Source organism: Pimephales promelas, chromosome 18, assembly GCF_988280905.1.
Source record: "Pimephales promelas chromosome 18, fPimPro1.hap1.1, whole genome shotgun sequence".
Lineage (NCBI taxonomy): Eukaryota > Metazoa > Chordata > Actinopteri > Cypriniformes > Leuciscidae > Pimephales > Pimephales promelas.
Window position 1 is genome coordinate 27,640,395 of NC_142786.1, and position 26,798 is coordinate 27,667,192.

Genomic DNA, 26,798 nt, shown 5'->3' on the forward strand with positions numbered 1-26,798 from the left:
ATTCTTCCCCAGAGACTTCTGGCATTCTGTTGTGTACTTGCACCCGGTCAGCCATTCACCTCACACTCACCTTACACACTCTCTCAAAACCCCCTCCCTCCGCCCACCCTTCACTCTCGAGGCGAATAACAGCGTCTGTTGAATGATGCTCTGTGAGGAAAACAGTCCTCATTAAGCAAACCAAGCTGCCATCATTCCTGTCACTGGGCTTTAAGACAAAGTAGAGGCTACGGTCCAACTAGCCCTCCTGTGGCTCTGTTGTGTGCCTCGGTTCAGTGTTTTTTTTTTTAATGTTTTCTTGTAATTCTGTTCTAGAACACTGTCGTGACAGTTTCAGTGATTAAATCTCCAAAGACGTGACTCAAAGTGATTTCAAAGCTACATTAATCTAAATATGCCGACTGTAAGCCGTAGCATTTGTCATTACCCTGAATGAGCTTTGGAGCTCGCGTTAGACAACATGCACTGCCATGACTATTTTTAGTGGTGTGTAATCACCTCTGCTGAGCTACAGTGTGAATCTAGTGTTTCTAGACATACAACAACAACAAAAAGCTGTTTAAAACATGATATAGAGGAAAAAAAGACTGTAATTGCTCTAGAAAAAACAGCTTTGCCATCACAGGAATATATATATTTTTTTAAAATATATTTAGATTGAAAATGTTTTTTTCAATCTGTATTTTTGTGATCAAATAAATGCAACATTGGTGAGTATAAAATACTTCTTTTTAGATACATAAAAAGTCTTGCAGAACCCAAACCACACACACACATATATATATATATATATATATATATATATATATATATGAGAGAGAGAGAGAGAGAGAGAGAATACAACACCACTAGTTCGATTAGTTTAAATTAACTAAGATTAGCTATAACAATGAGCAATATATTTATAACAGTGTTTATAAATCTTTGTTTGCTTTAATTAAGAAAAATAATGTTAGTTAATCTAGCTCAGGTGTGCGTGTGTGTGTGTGTGTGTGTGTACGTGGGTGCATACATACTGTGTGATAATGACGCTAAAATAAAATGATAGCACACAGGGCCAAGTAGTATTACAGTTAGGGTTGTTGGGTATCGTTTGAATTTGAACGATTCTGATTCCGATTCCGATTCCTTGTTTCGATTCCGGTTCCTAACGATTCTCGATTCCGATTCTTTTAAGAGGCAGGGTCAAAAAAGTTTAGCTAACCTTGCTAACCAATGGCCTTTCTGAAGGAAATACTCCTTCTGTAAAAATACTCCTTTTGTCACAAATTTTGCATTTTGCCGAGATTTCGTTATTTTTGGAAAAGCGAAGCCACACTTTGGATCGCCGACATAAGGTACTCATGTTCGACTCGCGTGGTTATGCCAACACTTCCGGTAGACGCTTCTTCGTTGGTGTTGTTCAGCGGTTTCTTCTTCCGCTCGGCGGACTGTGAATATTGAAACTAGGAATCAAAATTTTAACTTTTGAAGGATTCCGGTAAAAACGAAAAGTTAGTCTCGGTTCCAATCGATACTCGATTCTCGATACCCAACCCTAATTACAGTAATAAAATATAATATATTACTATACTAAATTATATTAATTCATTCAGTTAGATTAAGAGGGAAAATAAAATGATATAAAATGTGTTGGGTCTATATATACCCTGTATGTCAGAGTGAGAACAGGCTGTCAGGTACTACAACATTAATTAGTGAAATAACTCATCTTTTCCCAGTGAAATGTCCCTTAAACAGCAGTGTGCCCAATTCACAGCATCACCGTAAGAAAAATCTGTGTTGTGTGCAGTGCTATTATTGGTAACTGAACACCATTAAGGTGCTGTTTCTCTCATTACAGCTGAGAGCCATGAGTCAGAGTTACTACTGCATCCTTCAAATGACTTCTGCTGCACGTATCAGAGCCAGGGTTATAGAGACAAGACAACACACCCACACAAACGCATACAGCCACACACAGATGGCTGGCCTCTGCTGCAGTGTATTATTTGTGTGATCCCTCACTCCATCTTTGCCGGGCTATTTTTAAAAACCCCTAGCAGCGCGCAGCCATTCTTAAATGCATGCTGTCAGTCAGCAGATTCACAGATTAGGCTGTTTTTCTACCATCTGTGACCATATCTTGTTTCACGTATACAGTATCGTCTTGTACCGAAGGCTCCAGGCGTCAGGAACACAAGTTCGTGTTGTTGGGAGCGCTGTGGGCATGTCAGTAAGGTCGTAAAGCTGTGGGTTATCAAGCTCAAAACATGGGTATTAATCATGGCTGTTGCATGATGCAGAAAAGATGGCTGGTGCACTCATACACAGTGGCATTTAAAAAGCCATTAGTATGTGACTAAAGTATCCCTGCGTCCCAATTCGCATACTATCCGTCCTAAATAGTATTCGAAAACAGAATCGTAGTATGTTGAAATGAGTGTTTCAAAGATACCCGGATGGTCTACTTTTTCCGGTCAGAATCCGAAGTGTAGATCGATGCACACTCTAACGGCTGATATTGCCCACAAACCATTGCGCGTTGGACAAGGATTCGGTTAGAACTACAAACACGAGTAAAAAGTGTTAAAAAACTACAGACACGTAGTCGATACGGAGGACGCGCGAGTCCCCGTGGTTGTGTAGAGAGGTTTAGATAAAGAGCTTTGAGTGATTAATTATCAGTATCTAACCTGACGAAAATGAATTTATTCAATGTTGTCCACATTATATTGCATTCGCAGCAGCATTGTGAACTTTTGTAAAGACACGTTTAGCCATTACGTTTTAAATGCATCATTATATTCAAATTGCAAACACATGAGGAGAGCATGAAAGACCCACAACTGGCAGATGAACGTGCTCTCCGAAACGGTAGGAAATAAAATTAGATAGAATGGAGGATTTTAACTGTGACAAGATGATTGACAGGGCAGTTTACGGTGACAGGATGCACGCAGCACGCGACAGAGCCGTCCGTTAAAGATGACGTGATAGTATGTCCCAAAGCTTGCCTACTCTTTTGCTACACACTCAAAAGTATGTACTTTTTCCTCACAAAAAGAGTACATACTTTTAGGGCGTAGTATAAGTAAGCGAATTGGGACGCAGCATATGTGATTCAAAATCTTATTAAAGGCACACTGTGTAAGTTTTAGCTCTCTAAAAAACAAAACTGCATGCATCTTGGGGAAGAACACAGTTTTGGTTGTGCTTCGGCTTTGCATGAATATGACCATTCACAATTGATAATGAACTCTGTTAGAGAGCTACATTGTAATTTATCTGTTTATTAAAATGTATTACTCGCCCGTTGAGTAATATGAACGCCATCTCCACGTAGCTTTTACATTTCAAATCCCTCAGTTCTCGCCATCTCCGTAAAGCCAAGCCTATGTTGATTCTGGTTTTATTACAAGCTCTGTTGCATTCTGTTTTTGCAAGCAGACTCTCCTCTGTTCTGTGTTTTTAACAGGTGATTAGACGGGAGAGTGACGTATAAGCAATTTCCAGCGAAATTTATCCCGAGAGGTCTAAAATATAAACACTTAATAGGCTTGCAAACACATTTTGGAAGAAGGACAGATGGTGGTTTGACTCATTATATACAGTACATTTTAAACAAAATTGTGTCCTTTTAAATCTACAAGTAAAAATAAATAGGTCATCTCTAGGTCACTAGTCAAATAAGCACATTTGCACATAATTTTCACTCAAAATATTATGCATTTCATATAATTTGCATTTTTACTAGAGGTATCAGACTTTAAGCTTTTGAACCCCACTACACACACACACATATGTTGGGTTTTCATGTTTTTGGGGGTCATTCCATATACATAAGGATTTGTATACTGTACATACTGTAAATTCTATCCCCTAACCCAGCTATCCTAGAAACCATTTTTTAAAAACATAATCGTGTGATTTATAAGCTGTTTTCCTCATGGGGACCAAAAATTGTCCACAAGGACAAGGATTTTTGATATTTCCATCTTTGGGGGACATTTAGGACCATACACACACTAAACATGCAAAACACATTTACAAACTGAGTTACACACAGGGATGTGTGATCACCAGACGGAGCTACTGAAGGTCAGCTGCAATAATGTTGTGTATCTGAAGTGTGTCTCTTTAACCCCTGCTCATGATTATTTTTGAGGTATGAGCCACAGGCTTCTCGGCATAGAGTACATAACTTGTCCGGGTGAACTAGGTGCACCGCCTGCTGAGGCCCCATTGTCAAAATGGCACTTGTCCTGGGGTATTGCTGGAGAATCTGTCTCTCTGAGCCTTGGTCGCCAGGGGCACATGCTACACTATTCACATTTGTACACGTCGCCTGCCTGTCTGGCCCTGTCAGCAGCAGAACTAGGCCATGAGAGGTAAGCACTACGCAGGTGTCTGATGATCTCAGCTAAAACAAGTTTTACAAAGCAGCACATGTGTATTTTATAAATGTAGATATAACAACCTTGGAAAATCCAACTTAAGTTGGTAGCTGGTTATTAGCTGGTCCAAACTGGTTATTATTTGGTCCAAGTCTAAGATTAATCATAGTTTTTTATTTTCATTTGTATTTATTTTCCCCCAAAGAATTTCAGTTTGTTTCATTGCTATTTTAGCTTTAATATTTTAGGGCTTCCGAAGTTAATGTAACCTACTAACTGTAATCTTTCAATATAGTTTGATGACATTACATTTCTCAGCAAGATCCAGTGATATTTTAGTACCATTGATATACTCTTTTTTGTTAATATTTTTATTTTATTTAGTGTTTCAACTATTGTGTGGCATTTTCATTTTTACCATGTATCAAAAAAACTAAAGCTAATATATATATATATATATATATATATATATATATATATATATATATATATACTGTATATATAAAGAGTTAATATGCAAAAGCCTCTAAGTGCCATTTGAAATTTTCTTCTAGAATGATCATTTTTATCAAGCTTGTATATTTAAGTTCAGTGATTTCACTTAAATGGCAATGATAATTACCTATTAATTGTTATTTGAGTGAAATTACTGAACTTAAATATACAAGTTTGATAAAAATCATCATTAAAGAAGAAAATTTCAAATGACATTTAGAGGCTTTTGCATCTGAACTCACATACATATATATATAGTATAATTAAATTATTTAAAGATTAGTTAAATTAACTGATTAAATTAGTGGAAATAGACCATCTTGGACCGTCGAGAAACCAGCTACCTTGTTTCAACCATCATACCATCTTATTTTGTATTTCCCAAACGGGAAGTTCAGCACGTGTTACACAGGTGGGGAGATTTTGAACAGTCTCTGCTTGGATGTTTAGTAATTCCCAGGGTCACTAAAGCCTCACTGAGGGCGTTTTGTGCCTGGAAACATGGCCTGTGAGTCACCAGCACTTGTCTTTTCCCACACAGAGAGCGCTGTGTTTGCGCAGAGAGACACAACCATGAGAAGTTGGGCTGCAGCCCATACTTTTATAGGGAGTGAAAGAGAGGCCAGCCAAGCCAGCAGAGAGGCTTTGAGTGAGGGGCTCTAATGGCTGTGTAAACAAGATTATCGGTAGCTGAGCTCGTTCCAGTAATATGATACCAGTTACCACACACCCGCACACACATACAGACACTCAACGCAAGAGCTTATACAGAGACATACACGCACTGTTTCAAATACTCACATAAAGCGACAGCAACAGGTCGTGCTTGGTCAAATGTAAATACACACTGAAATACCAGTCTGTTTTCTGTCTTCCATATGCGTTTGAACCCAGGGTCAGGTCACTGTCATCTACGTGTCTCAGTCAGTCTAGAGCAACAGGTGCCCTTAATGCGTTAAATCAATACCACTGATGGTGAAAAACATGACACTTACATAAAGCACTGCATACACAACTGGAAATTTTCCATTGACTCACAACCACCAGCAAACAAGTAAATACAACAACAATGATAGATAGATAGATAGATAGATAGATAGATAGATAGATAGATAGATAGATAGATAGATAGATAGATAGATAGATAGATAGATAGATAGATAGATAGATAGATAGATAGATAGATAGATAGATAGATAGATAGATAGATGTACATATTTGACTGAGAAATAGTGCACAGTTACAGCCTCAAACATAATATTGTAGTCCTGTCACCAAGTGTTTAGTCTTTCCCCTCACTCTTTTTTTCCCTCTCTTCCTCCCACGCACTGTCTCCTCCACCTCTCTATGCTCCTTCCAGCAAGCCCAAGAGCTTTTAGTACTACACTTTACAGCTGACAGCACATGTTGAGGCAGCACATTCCACATTATTACTACTTTAGATACTTGTGGCCCAGAAGACCTCTGATTGGTGGAGGAGCCTCTGACACTGGAGACGCAGACAGCCAATGAGGTTCCTGCTCCAGAGTGCCGGGAGGAAGGTAGTAAATCAATGGCATCTGGTGTACGGGGCAGTGCTGACACACACAGTCACTAGTGCAGACTGCTGAAAACACACAGTCGGGTGCCTATTCAGCTCTGAACTCTTAGTGGAGACTGTTCTGTCGCTTTACACATTACGTAACACGCAACATGAAATATTTTTGACTATCCTGCTGATCTTTTGTCTGTTTTATACTAATCTCACCCAGACATGTGAAAAAAAAAACATCTGCGAAGGAGTAAAAGAATGCCAGACAGCCCTCGGGCCCATGGGCACCTTATGGTTATTGCCATGGCCTGACAGCTGAAGCCCTGGTTGTTAAGGGTATGCGCTTACTTATTTATTCAGACTATGTCAAACCATGAAACAGTAGTAAATAGTTTTAACAAAGATCCACTGAGCCTTCCTTCTTCCGCAGCCAGCCCCCTGATGCCTCACATCTCCTCTCAAAGACATTTTCAAAGACTCTGGATCAGAGACAATGGAAGACATCCACTAAGCTGAGGGAAAATTGGATCTGGTGCTTGTGAAAAACTGTTATCAGTATGCAACGAGAATGAATTAACTAGTGAGGATGCTGACTGATTTAATATGTTATGAAACGTTGTTTTCCATGATGCCACTTTATAAGAAATATTGCAGTATTCATTAAATTATTTATCTGTGCACATCATTTTTTTACTGTAAAAAATAATCGTATCTTTAACGGTAAGTTTCTGTACTATATACGGTTAATAACTGTAATACAATTTTACTGTAAAATACCGTTAAATTTACAGTAGTAAATTCAATTTACAGTAGTACAGTAGTCATTGTCATGATTGATGATTGTCAGTGTATTACAATGGTACAAAACAGAAATTGATTTTTCGAAAGGTTGGTATATCAACAGATTTCAGAAATTGAAATACGGTTTATTACTGTAAGTTAAGTCTGTAAAACCATTTATGTTCCTACTGTATTTTTAACGGTAAAAATCGGTCTTAACAACTTTTAATTGCAACAGAGTAATATTTGACCAGTAGTATCTGTACTTTCACTCAAGTAAGTTGTGTACTTTGTCCACCTCTGTTAACAAGATAACTTCCCCTTCCTCTTGCATTGATGATGTTAGTGATCACTACCTTGTAACGTACATTCTGCATACTGATAATATTTGCCATACCACAGCACTTTATTGCCAGGTAGAACAATTAATATACAAATAAATGTGAATGTGTGTGCACAACCATCCTTATCCTTACCACTAAAGATAGATTCACAAATAACCTGCCTCAGTGGCTGAGTGTACCCATAAACACAAATTAACTTGATGAAATGACTAGCAGTGTGGGCACAATCTGTTCTAGTACATTAGAAACTGTTGTACCCATCAGATTAAAAAACATTGAAAGAAAAGTACTGCACGATGGCACAACAGTAAAACTCGTAAGAGCGCAAATGGAAACAAACTTTTTTTTACAAGTCTTTAGAGTCGTGAGAGTCATAAAGTTTCATTTATGGTCTAATTCTCACTAACTTTTGACTCAATAAACTCTTAATTACTGCTTATTAATAGTCAGTAGGTGGTTGTTAAATTTAGGTATGGAGTGGATTAAGGGATGTAGAAGTTGGTCATGCAGAATTGGGCTTTAATGTGCTTTATAAGTACTAATAAACAGCTAATATCCTAGTGATATGCATGCTAAAAAGCAACTAGTTAATAGTGAGAACTGTACTCCCTAAACTAGTGTTACAAAAAAGTCTTTTTATGGTTAACGTGTTAGCAGTAAAATATCAGCAGCCTTTTCTACAGTACCAAACCATTTGAATGGCGCCACCTGTTGGTCTTTTGAAATGCAACCATCAGTTCTCACTTTTAAAAATATTAAAAGCATTCTGAGGTTATGACCTGAAAAGAAAAAACAAATTGTCTGCTTTGTGAGGCCTTTCCATTGATTGGCATGTTTGGCTTCTTTCCAGAACAAAAGCGTGATCCTTTTAAACAAAGAGCAACTACTCTGATTAAACGGAGTAGTTTGGCACAGGTAAACTTGATATCTTAAGTGCACTCAACATTTTAGTTCAACTGACTTATGAAAATGCGTTAAGGAGGTAGCAAAAGCCTTGAATCCTTTTTTACAGTGATCACGTGTGCATACTATATGAGCAGATAATATGCTCCCTGTTTATCTGTCAAGTGAGCTGACCTTAGTTAGCATCAGGCAGAATGTGCTAAGGCTGCCTGGGAGCTACAAATCTACCTTCAGTTACCATCTGTTCTCTATTGGCTGATTAGCGTTATACTGCGGAAAAGGGGCATATTTCTGAATTTTTACAAGGTTCTTGCAGACTCAGCTCCACAGAGGGGCCTTATGAGCTCTTCTTACCCTTGCAGCCCTTACCAGAACTGGTCCAAACCAAGAAAACCTTTATCTTCATGGTGCAGACATGTTAGGGTTTTTGTAACATCATGAGGAAGAAGATAACTTTCAGGCTACACTTAGCCTAGGCTGCTACTTCAGAGTGTGTGTATATGTTAGGCTTTCTACTCTTAACATCCATCGGGCTCACATTTTGAAATGTAAACATGCAAATGTCATAAATGTATCACAGGATAACAGGTCTGCTCTGCACGCAAGCACTCTCTGATCTGTATGGGCAAATATAACAATACCACACTAGCAAAACATTATGTTTTTCTCAACTGCTGCAGGTAGATATTCAGACAACTTGATACAATATATGATATTAAAGTTCAGTAAACAAGAAATTAATGTTGAGTAACTTACATTTTAGACACAATACTGCCAGCTACGGTGTGTCTATTTTGTTTTCCCAATGAGCTATTTCCAAACAAATCCACAGCAGAGCCGTTGAACCTCCGAGCTCGTCTATGAATGAATTCTTGTTTTGAACGAATAAGTAAATGATTCAATGACTCGACAGCCAATCTATTCCTGAATGAATCAGTGTTTTGAACAAATCGTTTTGAGAGAATGATTCAGTCACTCGCTTGTAAACATAACATTGAAATTGTCATTTGTCGCCACCCACTGGCACTGACATAATGATTTAACCTAGAAGAATCACTCAAAAATCAGCACCAAACACAGACTAGCAAGTGATACAAAGGTATAAATCAGTGTTTTTGGACTGTTATATCCGAAACTGATGTATAATAATATAATATAATATAATATAATATAATATAATATAATATAATATAATATAATATAATATAATATAATATAATATAATATAATATAATATAATATAATATAATATAATTGGCTACTATACAAAAATATAACCTTTCAGTATACAAGCTACAAATTACATCATGAACTTTGTGTCAACATGACCCTTGTAGAGCAGATAGTGTTGAATAAGTATCTTATGTAACTCCAGGCATTGTTAGAATCCGAATCTTAATGGTTTCCTGCAGGGAATTTCACTCAGCATGACTCCATGTCTAAACATCAGACAGAATATACAATCACTGCAATTCTCATTCTCCTGTTCTCCATTTGCATTTGGCCCACTCGAGATGCAATTATAGCTAAAGAATCTTTACCTATTTTATTGTGTAAGACAACAACTGAGAAGCCTCCTCTCCAGAAACTTCCCAGAAGTCTCTGGATCTCAGCAGAGCCTGACCCTTGCGTGACTATCACAGTGGAGCGCTGCATCTTCAATTATGCACCAGACGCTCTGCAAAGAGGCTTGATTAGAATGCGAGTGGATATCAAACTTTAGTAACCCTGTTTAGAGCACCACATATGCTTTTCTTGTGTAGGCTATGAGGAAATTGGCTACTGACTTTCCCCCTGTCTGGAAATCCAGAGTCACTCTAAATAAGGTCACTCGGTTCAGACTTCACCACAGTGGTATCAGCATACAGCAGCCGTGTGGTTATTCATGCACAGCGTGACTCTTGTTTGAAAGGCACTAATTCTCCTTCTGTCCCACTGTAGGAAACCCGATTAGACCACATCTTACATGTAGCAACTCTGCCTTTCAGTTTCCAAAGGGGAGTACGGCGGGGATCTGTAAGATGGGCTGCTTGTAATATGTGGCTTTGGCTTCATTGGTGATTTCAGCTCTTAGAGTGATAAAAATGGCAGAGCTAGTGATTATGAATGCATAAGGATTAATGTAGGCTATTTAAAGACTCCACACAGAGAAGGGAAGACAGAGACACATTTTCCCCTTCTGAAAGGAGGTGGAAAATCCATGGATTATCCCCAAAATTACTACAGTATGCTTCAATCTAGACTTGCTGTTATGCCATAGTTCTGATAGCCAACCAGATGAAGCTTTTTATGCCACTGTTTAATGTGTTTATGCCACAGTAACCAGTGGTGAACCAGAATAAACCAGATGCAACCCGGGTCAAAATTTGTACTTTTATGCAGCAAGGTCATTTCTTTCTATTTCAAAAAAATGCTATTCTTTTAAACTTTATATTCCCCAGACAGCAACATAGTGTCGGCCCAGATCCGGGCCTGGATTCAATGTGTTCCAAATGTGTGCCGGATCTGGGCCGACACCATGTTGTTTAGAATCCTGAAGCATATGTATTACTGCTATGATGTATCTGGAGCCAAATAAAAGTAAAATGAATGCATTTCATTGGCTTGTTATTCCAAGACAGAGAAAAAAAAAGACCTAACGTCACCGAGTTTTAACCCGTCTAAATGTATGTAGACCGCTTTATACTTTGAAGGTCTGGTGTGCACTTTAGTATCAATAACATTGATATTTAAACCATTCCTGTACTTTTTGCATCAGAAAAAAAAATTAAAAATAGGTCAGCCAAATGTAACCTGTTGTAAACAGTACTCTCCAAACATGCCTCATTAAGTCGAGGCATTAATACTGCTCTGCTTTCGGTGCTGTGGATCGCTGTGGGATCAGCTCAGGAGAGATCCTTCCTGTCGACGGGGCTTGTTATTGTCACAAGCATCCTCACCAGCTCCTCTCGCTGTGAAGTTCCCTAATTAGTCACCTAGTCTCTCCTGATTCACAGTGAGCAGCACAATACACAAATATATAAAAAGAGTCATTTTAATGAGGCCGTGTTTTCAGATCTACTAGAGATGAAAGTGCAAAGTGAATTTTGTTTCACAGGTATGTTTCACATAAACATTGAACGCAAAATTTACTGAATAATAAAAGTTTATGTCGGAATTGCTCGTTCCAACATGCTTTCTGTTCAGAGTCCTTAATTCCCATTAGTTTGTGTGCCTTGTCTACATTTTCTTTTTTCTCACAAAATGTGTGCGCCACACAAAACGCCATCGGATCCAACAATTACATGTCAAATATTTAGTAAAAAATATTGATTAGGTCATTCAGGTTAGTATGCTTAATGTTTTCCACAAAAACACTAAGCAGCAAACCTGTTTTCAACATTGATAATAATAATTTTTCTTGAGCACCAAATCAGCATGTTACCATAGAAGGATTTCTGAACTTGAATATTTGAATATTCAAATAATATTATAATAATAATACTCACCAGAGCCTTTGATGTTTTTTTTAATCATTAGGATATAATTACAGCTGAAAAATCATGAAAAAAAACGAAACAGATCCATGAATTTGGATTGGCCAAAAACAAACTCTTTATAAGATTCCTATGATTATGTGACTAAATTATCACTGAGAAATCAGCTTTTGAGCTTTTTAACATGCCATATGTTAGAAGCAAGATTCAAATCTGCATGGGAAACACCACTGGCTGGTTAAAGTCCAACACTTTAACCACTCAGATGATGCTCCATATTATTAACATAATGTCTGTTTTCACATTGGAAATCAAGACTAATGCAACTAATAATTTCAGCCTGCTGTCGGTTCCAGGTTGGGCTGCACTGCGGTTCAGTGGCAAACAAACCTACCATATCAAGTTGTCTTGAGCCTGCCAATCAGTCCTCTCAGCAGGGTGAAGTACTATCCATGGGGACGGCTTTACCAGAATCTCAGATGAAGAGGATGTGGGAAGAGCCAGCAGCTGTGAACCCAGTGGCCTTGCCAAGCACCGCTGGCCAGCCAAACCAGATGTGCAACCCAGTAAAAATTCATATTAGAAAGGACGGGTAGGGCTTTGGGCGAGTAAAGATTCGTTGTTTATGAAGCAAACTGGCAGACAACACAAAAAGAGAGCTAGACTCTCTAAAAGGAAAACACTGAACACTCTCAATGACATTTAAGTTTGCATGAAAGTGAGAATAAAACAATGTTACGTTCTAATTTTAACTGGAAATGTATGTACGTTGTGTGTGCTTATGAGGCACAGTTTCTGTTAAAAATGCACTTTATCCGAAATCACATACTAATATACAGTAGTAGGTGAAAAACATGTTAAAATAGAAGTATGTCCGAAATCACAGTACTACATTCTGTGGATGACATAGTAGCGAGATTCTGAAGGGTGCATATTAGAGCCAGACCGATATATCGGCAGACCGATATTATCGGCCGATATTAGGCATTTTCCAAACTATCGGTATCGGCAGCTATAATGGCCGGTAAATGAATATTTCAAAAATAAAATAAAAACGGACGAAACACGCTTGAACCATGTCATGAGTGTTGGAGTTGTATAGTTTGTCCACCAGAGGGCATTCTACACCGTCCCTGTTGGCAACACTCATTGAGTTGGTCACGACACATACTGTACATTGCTTGAATAACAATTAAATCTCTTCTTGGCCTGTTATATTGAAAATGTATGTTTTCCAATTTGCAGTATGATGTTATCCATAGCTAAATTATGGCTCATCATAGACTAGCTAACCACAAAGCTAGCTAATGCCACTATCATCAGTCTGTTCTGTTGTGACAATAAAAGAAACAAGTTTCTTATTAAAATGTATTATCATATTATTTAAGTTAAAACTCATAAATAACTACAAATAACTGATGTTAGGGAAATCTGTTAATGTTTTGTTGTGCGTTTCTGAAAAAAATAAATAAATAAATAAAAATATCGGCCAATATATCGGAATATCGGATTTCAAAACCAACAAATATTTGTATCGGTATCGTATCAGCCTTCAAAATCCTTTATCGGTGGGGCTATAGTGCATATATGAACACTTAACACTTTAGTGATGCAACTAACACATGGTTGGTCAAATGATTATTACAACATGGCTAATTTAGTACATCCAGATTACATTCACCACACACATTCATAAAACATACTTGTTTAGCGGCCATGAAGTATCTGCAATTACTTATTCAAAATAAGAACTTACTCAGAGTATGCGATTTCAGATGCAGACTTGATTGGCTATTAATGTTTTTATCGTTCATCAGCTGCATAAAATCGCTCTGAAAGTGATTTCAACGATATCTTTTCTATGTGTTTATTTAATATTGAGAATGATTTTTAGAACTATATCTTTATCGTTATCTTTGGACTAACAGGGGTTTGGATGCAGTAAAAAACAATCACAGCAAACTTTTTTGGTTTGTGATTAATCATTCTATTGTAGAAAAGTTCTATACGCAGTAAGCCGTGATTCATTTATTCTGTGAGTGAAAGTGTCCAATAATAAGGTGGTTTTCCAGGAAAAGGTTAGTATTTATCATGTGATCTCAAAATGGCTGCCTCTGTAAGACGATCTTCTCCATGTGAAACTAAACAACTTTTATAATATATGACTATGTACTTTAAACATTTAGCATTTCTTTTTAAGAGGAAAAAAAATCACATAGGAACTTTTAAGTGCCGTTAGTGCTTATTAAAGAAACTCCTGCTGCAGAAGACTACAAATTCAATAGAGTTATGTATTATCAGATGAACTTGTATGATACAAGTTTATCTGATAATGCATATTGAACAAACATCACAAGATGATATAAATTGTATCATCTTGTGATGTTTGTTCAAAACCTTGCTTTATTAGACTTTGTACGTGTTTGTGTGCTTGTTGGTGTGCACATTTGTCCTAGCTAATACAACCCGTGTGTCTGTTTTCTTCAATTGGTCCACAAGGTTTGGATTATGAGGAATTACCCCTGGAACTCCAAGATCTCCAGAGAGACCAGAATGGGCAAACAGAAAGAAAAATAGAAACAAAAAAGCTTTATAGTTATGGATATGTACTTCAAAGATCTAAATCATCAGTGAGTCTTACCAGAAAGATGCAATTTCACAGTTGTTTTGCATGATTGGCATGTGATAATTAGGAAACATTTTCTGCTTGTGAGAATGTTGACTGCCACCATGGAATGTGACAGTGTGAACAATGAATTTGAATTTCAAAAAACTCACCACTATGATCGTCAAATTGGAGTTCCAGCTTGTGTTTATGAACAAATATCACCACCTAGTGGTTATCAAAAAGCACTGTTTTAATTCTCTATGCTAGTAATCAAAATCATCATCATCCCTTAACCTTGTACTTATATGGTTAACTAAAACCAAAACCATTAAAAACCGGTAACTTGAAATAAAATAAATGTTACCTGAAATAAAAATATAAAAAGCTTAAACTTACTTTATTTCAGCTATTTTCCAAGGCAGCATTTCTAATTTTAATTTAATATTTAATTTTTAACTTGATATAAAATGAGTAAAACTAATACTGAAATAAAAATTAATTAAACTATGGACATATTTTTTTAAATAAAATATTAAAATGACAACAAAATGACTAAAACTTGTAAATTCAATTAAAACGGAAAATGTAAGGATAAAAATATATAAGTATCCCAATGATACTGTGACATGAGAAATATAATGTATCCCAGCATAAAATATCGTCTTCAAGGATTTTAATAATTTTTTATTTATGAACCATGCATGATAAATCAAAACAGCCGATGTGTTTGGCATGCCTGTAGGGCAGATAACGTGAATTTCAAACTGTAATACTTAATTCTTTACAAATAAAAGATCGTAACTGAAACACATGACAAATAAAACAGGTTTTTAAGAAACCCTGAGAAATGTTGTGAGGCATATCAGCCACCGACTGAATTTACAACAGGAATGGAACATTCCGGACAGCTGCATGCATACGTGGAAGGACACGAGCTCAATTCTTTGCCTTTGGTAAGATTAATAACAGACTCGCCTGGGCCATAAAGCTCGAATCTGGGGAGAAGTTATGAAAACCTTGTGGATTAAGCTGGTGTTTAGAGTAAAACATTCCACTTGGATCAAATTCCCAAGCATGTCTACATAAAACATGTGTCTTGAGCTTAATTTCACTCATCATTCTTCAACATAAAAAACAGTTTGTTGCAAGACCAGTAACTTCTCTAAGAAAGCAGATATTTCTCAGTGTTGTAAACAATAGCTATGTGATTAGACTTTGATACAGGGATCATTAGTGCAAATCTGCAGTACAGAGTATTGGGATATATTAAAATATAATACTGAGAACATCTGTAAGCATTTGATGTTCGACAGGGGCCGTTTTCACATGACTTTGATACAAACAGACCTGTCATCTGGCTCTTCTCCTCCGAACCACGATGGTTCCAGCCACGACGTCATAAACAGTTCTGTTGTGTTGAAAAAATAGCAGCGTGATAAAGATAGGGAAAAGGAAGGCGATGGAGAAGTTTTTGTTTAAGGCCCGTACTGTGGACCTGCAAGATTAAAAAAAAAAGCAGTTATTAAAATACTTCTAATGTGTAATTTTAGTTTAGTTTTAGCATAACTCACGCAGATAAGCTGACATTGGTTGCCGGTGCTACCAAAACCCGATTAGGCTGCACTAGGACTGTCGTGTCACATGTGACGACTCGAAGACCCAGCAAGAATTTTCCCGGAGTGGCTCCTCCAGCTCCCCAAATACAGATGATCTGCAGATAAAGACAGAACATAGACTCAAGAAATGTGTGTGAGCTGTCTAAAACCACAAACTCTCTTCAAATCAGACTACAGAGGCTTTGCACCAGATGTTGTTAGTAAGTGACAAGATAATAAGGATGGAATTAATAATCGTTTAACTTTCTGAAAAGAAAAAAAATGTAAATTAAAAACAGATTGAGAGACGAGGCTTGTAAAATGGAAGACAAACGATGGCAGAAGCTTGCGGAGACTCACTCACTTCATAGACGCACACTAGGACTCTGTATGCTAAAGCCACAATCATCATCTTCTGCAGATCCTCCAATGATGTGGTCTCATCAATCTCTTCCACAATGAACTGCATCATGAATTTGGAAATATCTCTGTTCAGAAGATCATGAACCGTCATTATACAACATACGAGTCGGTTATGAAAGATGTCTCTTATGCTCACCAAGGCAGCATTTATTTGCTCAGATATACAGTAAAACAGCAATAATGTGAAATACTATCACAATTTAATTAATATTTTGAAAATGTAATTTATTCCTGTGATGGCAAATCTGAATAAATGCAAAAAATGCATTTATTTAACTTTTTTTTCCCATTTAACAAAAGTATTCAAATTTATTTAAGAAATCTTACTGACACCAAACTTTTAAGTAGTGCATATATCTCATAAGTAGTGTATATATAATTGATGCATTACTATTTTACTTTAGAAATAGAACTAAATCTAAAACTGTCCGGTGATCCAGAAGGAAATAATACTGACAGTAGTTAGTGTTTTGAACAACTTCTCAACTCACTTCATTCCACTGAGATGCATGATCCACAACACTATGGTTGCCTTTACACAGAAGAGAAGGAAGAAATCCACAGTTTCAGCCAGAAATCTACGTAGAGGGGAGGGGATGGTGTACTCTCTACCTGAAAGAAAAAAGATAACGTAACTTAGGAGAGAGAGTGCCATCATAGGCAGACATAAATTTATATGTGGTGTGAGACTTTTGGGATGGATTTTAAGTGTCTACACTCTGTTTATTGATGCTTAGAGGTGGCATAAATGCATTTACACAGCTATTTCAACTGCATACTTTGTTACTAGAGGTTGAGGTGGATAAGAGCAGGTATAATCTAATCTGTTTTTAATTATACAACATTCTGTCTTTACACTGAATTTTTAGTAGGCACAGTGTAGTTAGTTCACCCATAAATGAAAATTATCTCATAGTTTACTCGGCCTCAAGCCATTCCTTGTGTATATGACTTTCTTCTTTCAGACAGACATAATCAGCGTTATATTAAAAAAAATATCCGGGCTCCTCCAAGCTTTATAATGGGAGTGAATAGAGCACCCATCCATCATAAAAGTAATCAACACAGCACCAGGGGGTTAATAAAGGCCTTCGGGAGCAAAGCAATGCATTTTTGTACGAAAAATATTCATATTTATAACTTATGTAGGAGTACCATAAGCTTCGGTGAGAGAAGACACCTCTCGTAGTTCAAACATGAGCAAACTCAACTCAAGCTCATCCGACATTTCTCTCTAAAAATTCGAATTTTAGACTTTTAATTCGTGAGGGTGTTTTGTTTTGCTTCCACTTTCGTCGGGTCAGAGGTCACTTTTCTGCCGGAAATTGTGGCATACATCCGTTACAAAAATTCAATAAGGCAGTGATTCATTATAATTTATAAATGTATAACTTATAAATATGAATATTTTTCTTACAAAATGCATAGCTTTGCTTCAGAGGGCCTTTATTAACCCCATGGAGTTGAATAATTTTATGATGGATGGATGAGCTTTTTTGAGCATAAAATCTAAGGTACCATTCACTCCCATTATAAACCTTGGAAGAGCCAGGATATTTTCTAATATAACTCGGATTGTGTTTGGCAATTTGATATATGACACTAAAACAGCTGGGGATTGTGGAGATATACTGTACTATAGCTAGATAAAATATCAGTAGTTCAATTCTTCATTAACCCAAGTTAACGTGGGTTCAATAATGCAACTGATAACTTCGTCTCCTCCAAGCATTGGATTGACAGCTACAGTAAGGTTACCTGCGGGCTGTGCTGGTCTTCTCTCAGCAGTGCTGGATGTGGCAGTGGCTGCTGGACGGCTGGACGGTGGGCTCGTCTGGTTATACCAGGCGGCAATGTCAGCGGGCGTCGCGGCATATGCAGATGATGTGCTGCCGGGTGCCTGGCAACCGAACTGAGGCGGAGGAAACAGCGGCGCGGACATCAACACCCAGCTCTGCCAGCTCGCATAGCCACAGTAATAGCGCCACATCCACTGCTGCAGCCGCGAGCAGTATTCAGTCGTTGTCATGTTGTCACTGTCATCGGATTTCTGACCGTTTTTGGCCGTTTCTTCCGCACTATCCATCATGTTGACTTTTTTGTTAATCTTAATTAGACTTCAACTCACTAAAGAGGCTAATCTGCTCAGGCAGCGGCCATGACAACTGCTCATTCGAGTCGGAATATACCACTATGCTAATACATTTGTAGTTGGTGTTTTTCACTTCAACTGCCTTAGACAGTTTCCATAATTATATTTATTATTACAAAAAGACGTGTCTGCTAAAAAAAGACACAAACTGTGCAAGTAACTAAAAATTAAACAGCGCCAACTGTATACTGTGCACCCCTGTGATATCCAATAGTGGTGCAGGCTGCAAAGACCATTAGGATCGGATGCCTTTACTGTCAATGATCGGATGTGATGGCTCACAGTCAATCAGACAGTCATGATTAATTTGAAATTATCAAAATATTAATACAATGATCATATTATTTTACAATTATAATTACAGCATATATTTTTAAATATTTATAATAAAATAATTAAGGCCTACGTTTATACATTTGGCTGACTCTAAAGCGACTATCATTAGAGTGAGTAAAGTTATAGGCCTAGGCCTACTACATTTTTTTAGTGAATGTATTCTCATGAAACTTTTATTATTATTATTAAAAGCACTACAACAATTATTTATCTGAAACTTTTGAAAAATTGGCAAATTAATTCTGCTGCGAGACAAGAATAGACAAGAATTTTTAAAATAATTTTTTATATTTGTAAGTTTTGTATTTTTAACACTCTCATATAAAGTATTTTAAATTCAATTTTTATAACTATTTTACAATTATTAAGCATGCATTGTTCATGTCCTAGTATTTATTTAGAATAGATATATAAAAAATAATTAGTCACACTAAATAACCATTTAAAATGAACTAGAAAATAAAAAATAGAACCATAAAATAACAGTTTAACATTCATAGAAAAAAATATTTTCTTAATAATAAAAAAAGTAATCTTGAGACTTGTCTATCATCACCACTAGGTGGCGACAATGTCATTCATATGATTTTTCAGAAAGCGAACTGCTCAATTCTCAATACATTTAAATTGAGTTCTGTATTATCAAATAATACAGTTTCTTAAACTTAAAAGTTATTTTATTTTAAAAAGGGGAGCGAGAACGACAGAGAGGATGACTTGTAAAAAGTCTTGCGAGCATTCCTAAATTGAGTTTCAGCAGTTAGAAAGTGTACTGATGCTTATTAATTGTGCTTAATAAGACATCCGCAAGTCAATGCAAAAGGGTCAAATGTAGACAGCTTCAAAAACTGTCCGCCGGTTTTGTCTCTGGACGCTTGTTATGGTGGCCAGCTGTTAAAAGACCGGGATGTGATATGTCTGTGTGCTGCTCCCATTCTCTGTTGGTAGTGTATTTGCTGACTGGGCTGCCCTTGGGCCTGTGAGTAAGGTCTGGCCGGCCTAGTGACTGTGCTGGTCCCTGAATGGAGGCCCCCAGGCGGAACAGAATCAGCCCGTGTGAGGATGATCACCCCTGACAGGATGTGGGGTGACCTGCACAGAAATAATCAGGGGCAAATAAAAGCTGTGTCCAGCAAACGCTGACCTGCATGGAACCTGCCACCGGCTGAGGATTACGAGTGAGGTGTGTGAGCGTCTGTCTGCTGTCTATAGATAATCATAGTACCTGCAAGGTTTAAAGCGAAGAACCTCGATGGGTCAAAGTATTCAAAATAAAATCACACAGTAAACGCAGAGGAGGACATTTTACACTGGAATTTATTGGGTTATAGCCTACTTGAACTTTGTTAAGAGTTGTGAAGAGCTGTGCAATGTCTGAGGCAATAAGTGACTCAAACCCTTTGCTGACCTCTGTGTCTTATGTTAACAGATGATCTGCACAATTGAAGAACATTTAAATGCTAAACCCCCGTTTTCCACACCACAACTATAACGATAAGGGCACAGGGGAACGATATCTTGGGAATCACTCTCAGAACATTTGTTTTTCCGGTTGACAGCCAATCAGAAACCGCCAGACTTTAAAGAGCTCAAGCTTTTTATAGTGGCAGACAAAAAAAACTGCAGCGCGCTAATAAACAAAAACATTGCTCTGGACACTAATCGTTATAGTTTATCGTTCTTGGTGTGAACGGGACTTGTTACATCCTATAGCTCATACAAGTTATGGGCTTTGCTGTCCTACTTTCACCCAAATCAACTGGGGAATCAACTTTCCGTCTCGTGAGGACAGCACAAATCCTCCCCATACCCCATGCTGCAGATTCAAAACTCGCCTCTTTTGATTAATGACAAACTCTGTAGTATAGGCGGCGTAGGCCTTCAATGTTACTCAGCAGATCATGTTTATATGCAGTTTCGCAGTTGAGTTAAAATGGTATTTTGGCTTATATGAAAGGTTGCTATTATTTCTGTATGGCTTGACTGATTTCAAAATCATTTCTTGAAAGCTTGAAAGCTGTACAATTCCTTCATGCAGTCAGTGATACATCTTTTCTTTGCTGACTTGGTTTCTTATAAACTCATATCTCTGCAAAGTCTCAATGTTTGTGATGTAAATGTCCTTATTTCAGCGCTAATGTTAAGGGAGTTCAATAAGAAATTGTGGTGACTGATGCAGAAAATCATGTGAGGTCAGCACCCACACTGAGATTTAACCTCGTTGACTTACACTACAGTATATTGTAACTAAATTCAGAAATGTCTACATTGTAAATGTAAAAAAATACGTAGTTAATACAATGAAGGAGATTGGTTTAATTATCAGAAACTCAAAATATTATGTTATCTGAACTATATAAATTATCTAAGTTGATATGACAAAAGAAAAAAAAAATGTTGTGATTAAAAATAATGGAAATATTTTTTTACAGAAATCACTGTAGCGTTTCATTAGGGTAGATGACACTATCCTGATAAACACTTTATGTTTATGTTTAAAACTGCATGATAAATAATCAAAAATAACATTGGTCATGACATTCTTCTAAACCTTCACTATTTTATTTTAAATACTCTAATAGTTCGACAAATTATGTATTTATTTAAGCCTTGTTCTCTTTTGTTTTGTTTCTCCAACATTTCCACATAATTCCATAGCCTAATTTATTTTCTTGTTTTTTTTTTGTTTTTTTGTTTTTTGTTGCAAAAATTCCATTTAAAAGTACATAATCTCTCACATAATATGACTCAAAAGTATATCATGACATATTAAAAAAAAAAAAAAAAAAAGGAAAACTGCTTCCGTATACGTCGGCTGCTTGCATATTTTCTTCCTTAACTGAGAACTAAGAGCACACAGATTCCTGATTTGTAGCCATTATTTGACCCCATTAAGTGAATTATGTCACATTTCAGAGGTGAGCACAAATGTGAGGGGCTTGGCGTCATGCAGTCATATACCTCCCACCTCCTCCCTTTCATTCAGAGTACCTCTCAGCCCTATATGTGGCCCTGTCTGTCTGATCACATGAGCCACTTCCCCCTCGGCTTTTCTAGATCAAAAGTTAGCCGTGGGAAAAGCCATAAAGCATTCCAGAACATCTGACATTTGAAAATGTTTGTTTGCTATATGCTACTTGCAGCTGTGTGCAGACAAAGCCGAAGACAAGCGGCCGTCACTTCAAAGTTGCTTTGTATTCCACATTTAGAGCACTGAGCAACAATGTAATGGGTTAAATTTATCATTCTTGAAATAGCATTGATCTGAAGGTATGACTATAGTGATAAATTGGTGAACCCAGAGGTAAATTACACCAAATCCTGTTTGGTGTTTCAAATAAATCTCAATCTGTGATGATTCGGGGGTTAAATTCAAGTACAACCGTAAGTGTTTTGTTTACAAGCAGTAAGAAGAACGGTCAGTGAATGACTTATAGCTTCCTCTTCCTTTGCGCTGTCACGGACCCACGTTATCTTCCCCCTACAGCGTGTGGAAGTACGTGTTTGAAAGTAATTAAAGGCTGTTCACAGAGCTATTGTTCTCTAGACTGGTGTTCTTAAAAATAAAAACACATAGATATATCTCTTTTTATATAAATTACACAGGCAAAGTATTATGACTCTCAAACGTCAATTTCCCTTGCTCCTCGAGAGCTTTGTTCATTCAGAAGATAACAGGCATTTCATTGACAGGGAGGGTAAGAGAACCTGAGTGGATTTATGCCCACAAATTGGGTGCAAATTCAAAGCATTAGAGACACAAAACAGATCTTTGTTTTGTCTTTTGAGAACTACTGGATTTGTTAGATATATTACCTAACTTAACATGGCTCTATAAAAAAGTATATTGTTAGTAACACATTAAAGTCCCTTTTGATTTTGGCCTGCATCCTGTCATCACATAAAAAAAATGTGGCACTTTTGCATGACTTTTGTACAATGTAATTCATAAAGAAAAATTTTAAATGTTTAGAAAAATATAAGCATGAAGGTCCCACCCCTAAATCTAACTGTCAGTGGGGCATAATGACAGATTGAATGAGTGATCATATCAGTTTAACTAAAGATTTGCCTTGAGAGGTGCGGACCCTCTTGACTACACATTCATTAATTAATTATTAATTAACTCCACATTAATTATTTTAAAAATCCATAGAATTGTGGCAATTTCAATTTCTCAAATTGACTGCATTTGTCAAGCTCAACCATTCATTTTTGGAAAAATGATGAAACAACTATTGTTCCTTGATTTATGAGAAATATAGGCTATGTGTGTAACAGTTATATATTTTTAGAGTTAATTTTGGCATTTAAAAGTAAACACTTCATAGAAAAGATAGTTTGACACTGTCAACATTTAATGAAGACTAAACCCCTCTTTTCACGAACCATGTTGAAAAAGCAACAAAAAAGCACTTTTAATTTGAAAGATTTTCTAAAACATGCCATATTCACCGCCTTAGGATGGGTTATGGAAATGAGATTTAACTCCCACTTGCACATTCTCTAGTCTTATCTGAGACGAGTACCATGTTCCTAAAACTATATCTAACAGGAATTCTAAACAGAATTCCAAAGCTCTTCCTTTCCTTCTTTATCTGGTCCCAAATGGGAAGATTCACAGAGTTCCAGAAAATCAAGCATGTAGTCCTCAAGCATCCACATAGCAATACAGACAGCATATTTTCAAGTGAAAGTTTGCGGGACTGAAATTGGGACAGGGAAACCTAATGGTTACTTTGATTGTGGAGTCAGCCTTCAATAGTTAAAAGTTCCAAGTTCACAATATTGTGTGCTGTTTCCATTGTGCCCTTGAGAAACTCCTCAACAATTATGTAGGATGAACATCTGTGACTGTTTTGACTGGCCCCTTTTTGATGTTGTATAGAGGCTCCACACTGAGCAGTTCTCTGTATGGGATTACAGATCACATGTCCTCAGTGAATCCAAAGGATGAGGAAGGAAATCAGCTAAACACTCATTCGTGGCTCATCCCACCTTATCAAGGTTAAAGGGAGAGTTTGGACAGATTGGAGTGTTCTTAAACAAAGCTGACCTCATGTTTAGCAGTCTTGAGTAATGAATGCAAAACCAAAAAATGTTTCGCTTATAAAAAGCAAATGCAAAAAAAGGAGACAGAGTGCGTGTTAATATAAAAAGGTGGTATAAAATGATCTGTTTGATTTCAAATATTGAATAAAAGCAATAAGAACAGTGAAGAATTTAATTATTTACAATCCGATTTGTTTGTTTTTCATTTATTTGGTTTGTTGGTTGGTTGGCTGCACTTTATTTTACAGTATGTATACTTACATGTGATTACAGTGTACTTACCTAAGTAACATAAGGTAACTAAATGGATTAAGGTTAGGGTTCAGGGTTAGTGCCTAGTTACCCAGTTATTGCAATTATACTATAAAATGTATATGTATATAGGGAACAGGACTGTAAAATGATATTTATTTAGTTAGTTAATTAGTTTAGTCTACTGAAATATGTTTTTTCTAAACTTTTTTTTTTTTTTACGGAACACAAAAGCAGATTTTATAAATTGAATAACCATTCATTTTGATTTTATGGAAGCACAGTTCAGACATATATCTCATTTTGTGTTGCACAAAAAAAAAACATATAGGGTATTAAACTGAAAAAAAAAATGAGTGGACAATTTTTTTTAGATTAAATGTCTCATAATTACCCTAGCCTATTTGTTCATTTATTTTCAGACTCTAAGAAAAAGATTCCTTGAATTTACAGCCATTTCTCAAGATTGTTAAAGCGTGAGGTCAGGCTGTGTGCTCAAATGTTTCAGCCCAGATTATTTTGCCACAGACGTCCCTCCTTCAGTGACCATTGCAGCTCTTTGTGCTCTGAGCTATAGATTTGGAGTCCAGGCTAGTTGCATAGCAACAAGCTTCCCAGAAGCCCCTGCTGATATCAGCCCTACTCAACTGACACACAGCAACCCTGATTTCCACCAGGCAACTGAAGTGAACTCAAAACACTTTTCAGCAGCTATGTCGTGTAAGGGAAATTTTAAACTGAATATTAATCCAACCATGGTTTATCAGTTAACCTAATTTATCTGCTAAATCTCTAAGACAATGTACTAAGACATTTTGTACTTTAGAGATGTGTGTATGTCAAGCACCTGATTGTGTGTATAAATATCATATCCATAGGGGCTCCTGTACTGGGGGCAAGTCTGATGATAATAATTGCGATCAGAGGAGTGGTCGCGCGGTGATAGGCTAAAAGTGTACGGAACATGGTTAGTCTACGTAAATAACAAATATGAGAAATGGAACCAGACAGATGATGAAGTTCGAACTTGACACCTATGAAGTAATCATTAAAACAAAGTCTCCTCTACCTAGTAAGAGGAGGCAGTAAATGAAGAACTTATTATCTTTCATAATATCTTTTCTTTTTGTTGTATCTTTTCTTTTTTTGAATATATCTATCTGCTTGTGTGTTTTATAATACATAGGCCTAGATGTTTTATTTGTTTTTAGACAGAGATGATTCATACAATAGATGTGCCTTTTTAGTAAATGCTGTGTCAGGGAAATTGCAAAATAGGACAGACGGGTCAAGTCAAAGGGACAGAAGAGTCTGCCCGGTAACAATAGATAAATAACTTAGTGTGAGGAAAAGGAGAACTGGAACCTGTATACGTGCAGGAGCCTTGGCAAGGAAAGGAGGGGTACATCAGTGAAGGGGGATTATTTGTGTATATAAAGTCTGGAAATTGAGAAGGATCTTTGCCCTTCTCATGCCTAATTTCTTATAAGAAATAAAATACTAATGCTTATGACTTTCGAGATTGTCACTTGTTCTTTAATTGTTGCTTAAAATCCAAGTACAAAAAAAATTCCACAACAGTCGACAGATTGATTTGCAAATCAAAGCATTTTACAACATATCAGCTACTGTTGTGAAGGCACGAATTGACCAATTAAAACACAGAGGTCATGGTAGGCCTCTGTGGGAATGTTACAAACATGCTAGAAATGCTAACTGACTATTGTCGCATAAGCCTGCAGATCTCTAGGCCTATAGGTTTTATAACCTTTGTTGTCCGTGAAAGAGGCTCTGTTTATGTGTCAATAACAGAGGAAGCTGTTTTATGGCAGTGTGAGGGACTGTATCCTTGGCCGATACGATTGTCCGGTCCAATGTAAGGAAAGTGAGCGGATGGGTGCGATCGCTCTCCTGTGGTGGAGCTTTCCAGATGTTGCTCAAAGGATATGATTTCATTCCTGTAGTGTTATCTGCACAAGAAAAACAGTCTGCAGGTCAACACACGAAGACAGGACCCCTGTGAATCCGACACACAATACCGAGACATCCCGCAAGCGGTGCACACACCCATAATGCAATACACAGACGCTCACAAGATCTGATCAATGCAGTCGATAATGACCAGCTTACTATATACATAACCTACCTTGTTGCATGGAGATTCATCCCAAGTCGTCATATAACTGACGTCTTGGGACGTCTTTTGACCATACGTCAACATCCTTTTTAGGGTACCCTTAAACGTCGGTTAGATGACGTTATCGGATCCTAACCCTACCCCAGACCTAAACCTACCCCGTCACCCAACCGACGTTAAAGGTAAAGCATCAGTTGTATGACGGCCCGGGATCGTCATGTAATCGACGTTTAAGGGTACCCTAAAAAGGCGGATGTTGACGTATGGTCAAAAGACGTCCCAAGACGTCAGTTATATGACTTCTTGGGATGAGACTGTGTTAGGAGATTCACCAAATT

At 37.1% G+C, this 26,798-nt stretch overlaps 2 protein-coding genes across 2 annotated transcripts in view; both read right to left on the reverse strand.

Annotated features, from left to right (window-relative positions):
* The window catches only part of atxn1a (ataxin 1a), a 130,076-nt gene extending 120,781 nt beyond the window's left edge, over window positions 1-9,295 (reverse strand). Inside the window, exon 1 of the mRNA XM_089123314.1 lies at window positions 9,186-9,295. The gene's annotated coding sequence lies outside the window, so the exon portion shown is untranslated. The remainder of the gene's footprint in view (window positions 1-9,185) is intronic.
* A 5,777-nt stretch (window positions 9,296-15,072) lies between these two features.
* Window positions 15,073-18,649, reverse strand: fam8a1a (family with sequence similarity 8 member A1a). The gene is made up of 5 exons (XM_039680504.2): window positions 18,290-18,649; window positions 17,023-17,143; window positions 16,473-16,596; window positions 16,085-16,224; window positions 15,073-16,008 (listed from the first exon to the last, which is right to left on the reverse strand). The coding sequence occupies exons 1-5, from the start codon at window positions 18,618-18,620 to the stop codon at window positions 15,864-15,866; spliced, it is 861 nt and encodes a 286-aa protein (XP_039536438.2). The 5' UTR covers window positions 18,621-18,649; the 3' UTR covers window positions 15,073-15,863.
* Window positions 18,650-26,798: the final 8,149 nt, after the last annotated feature.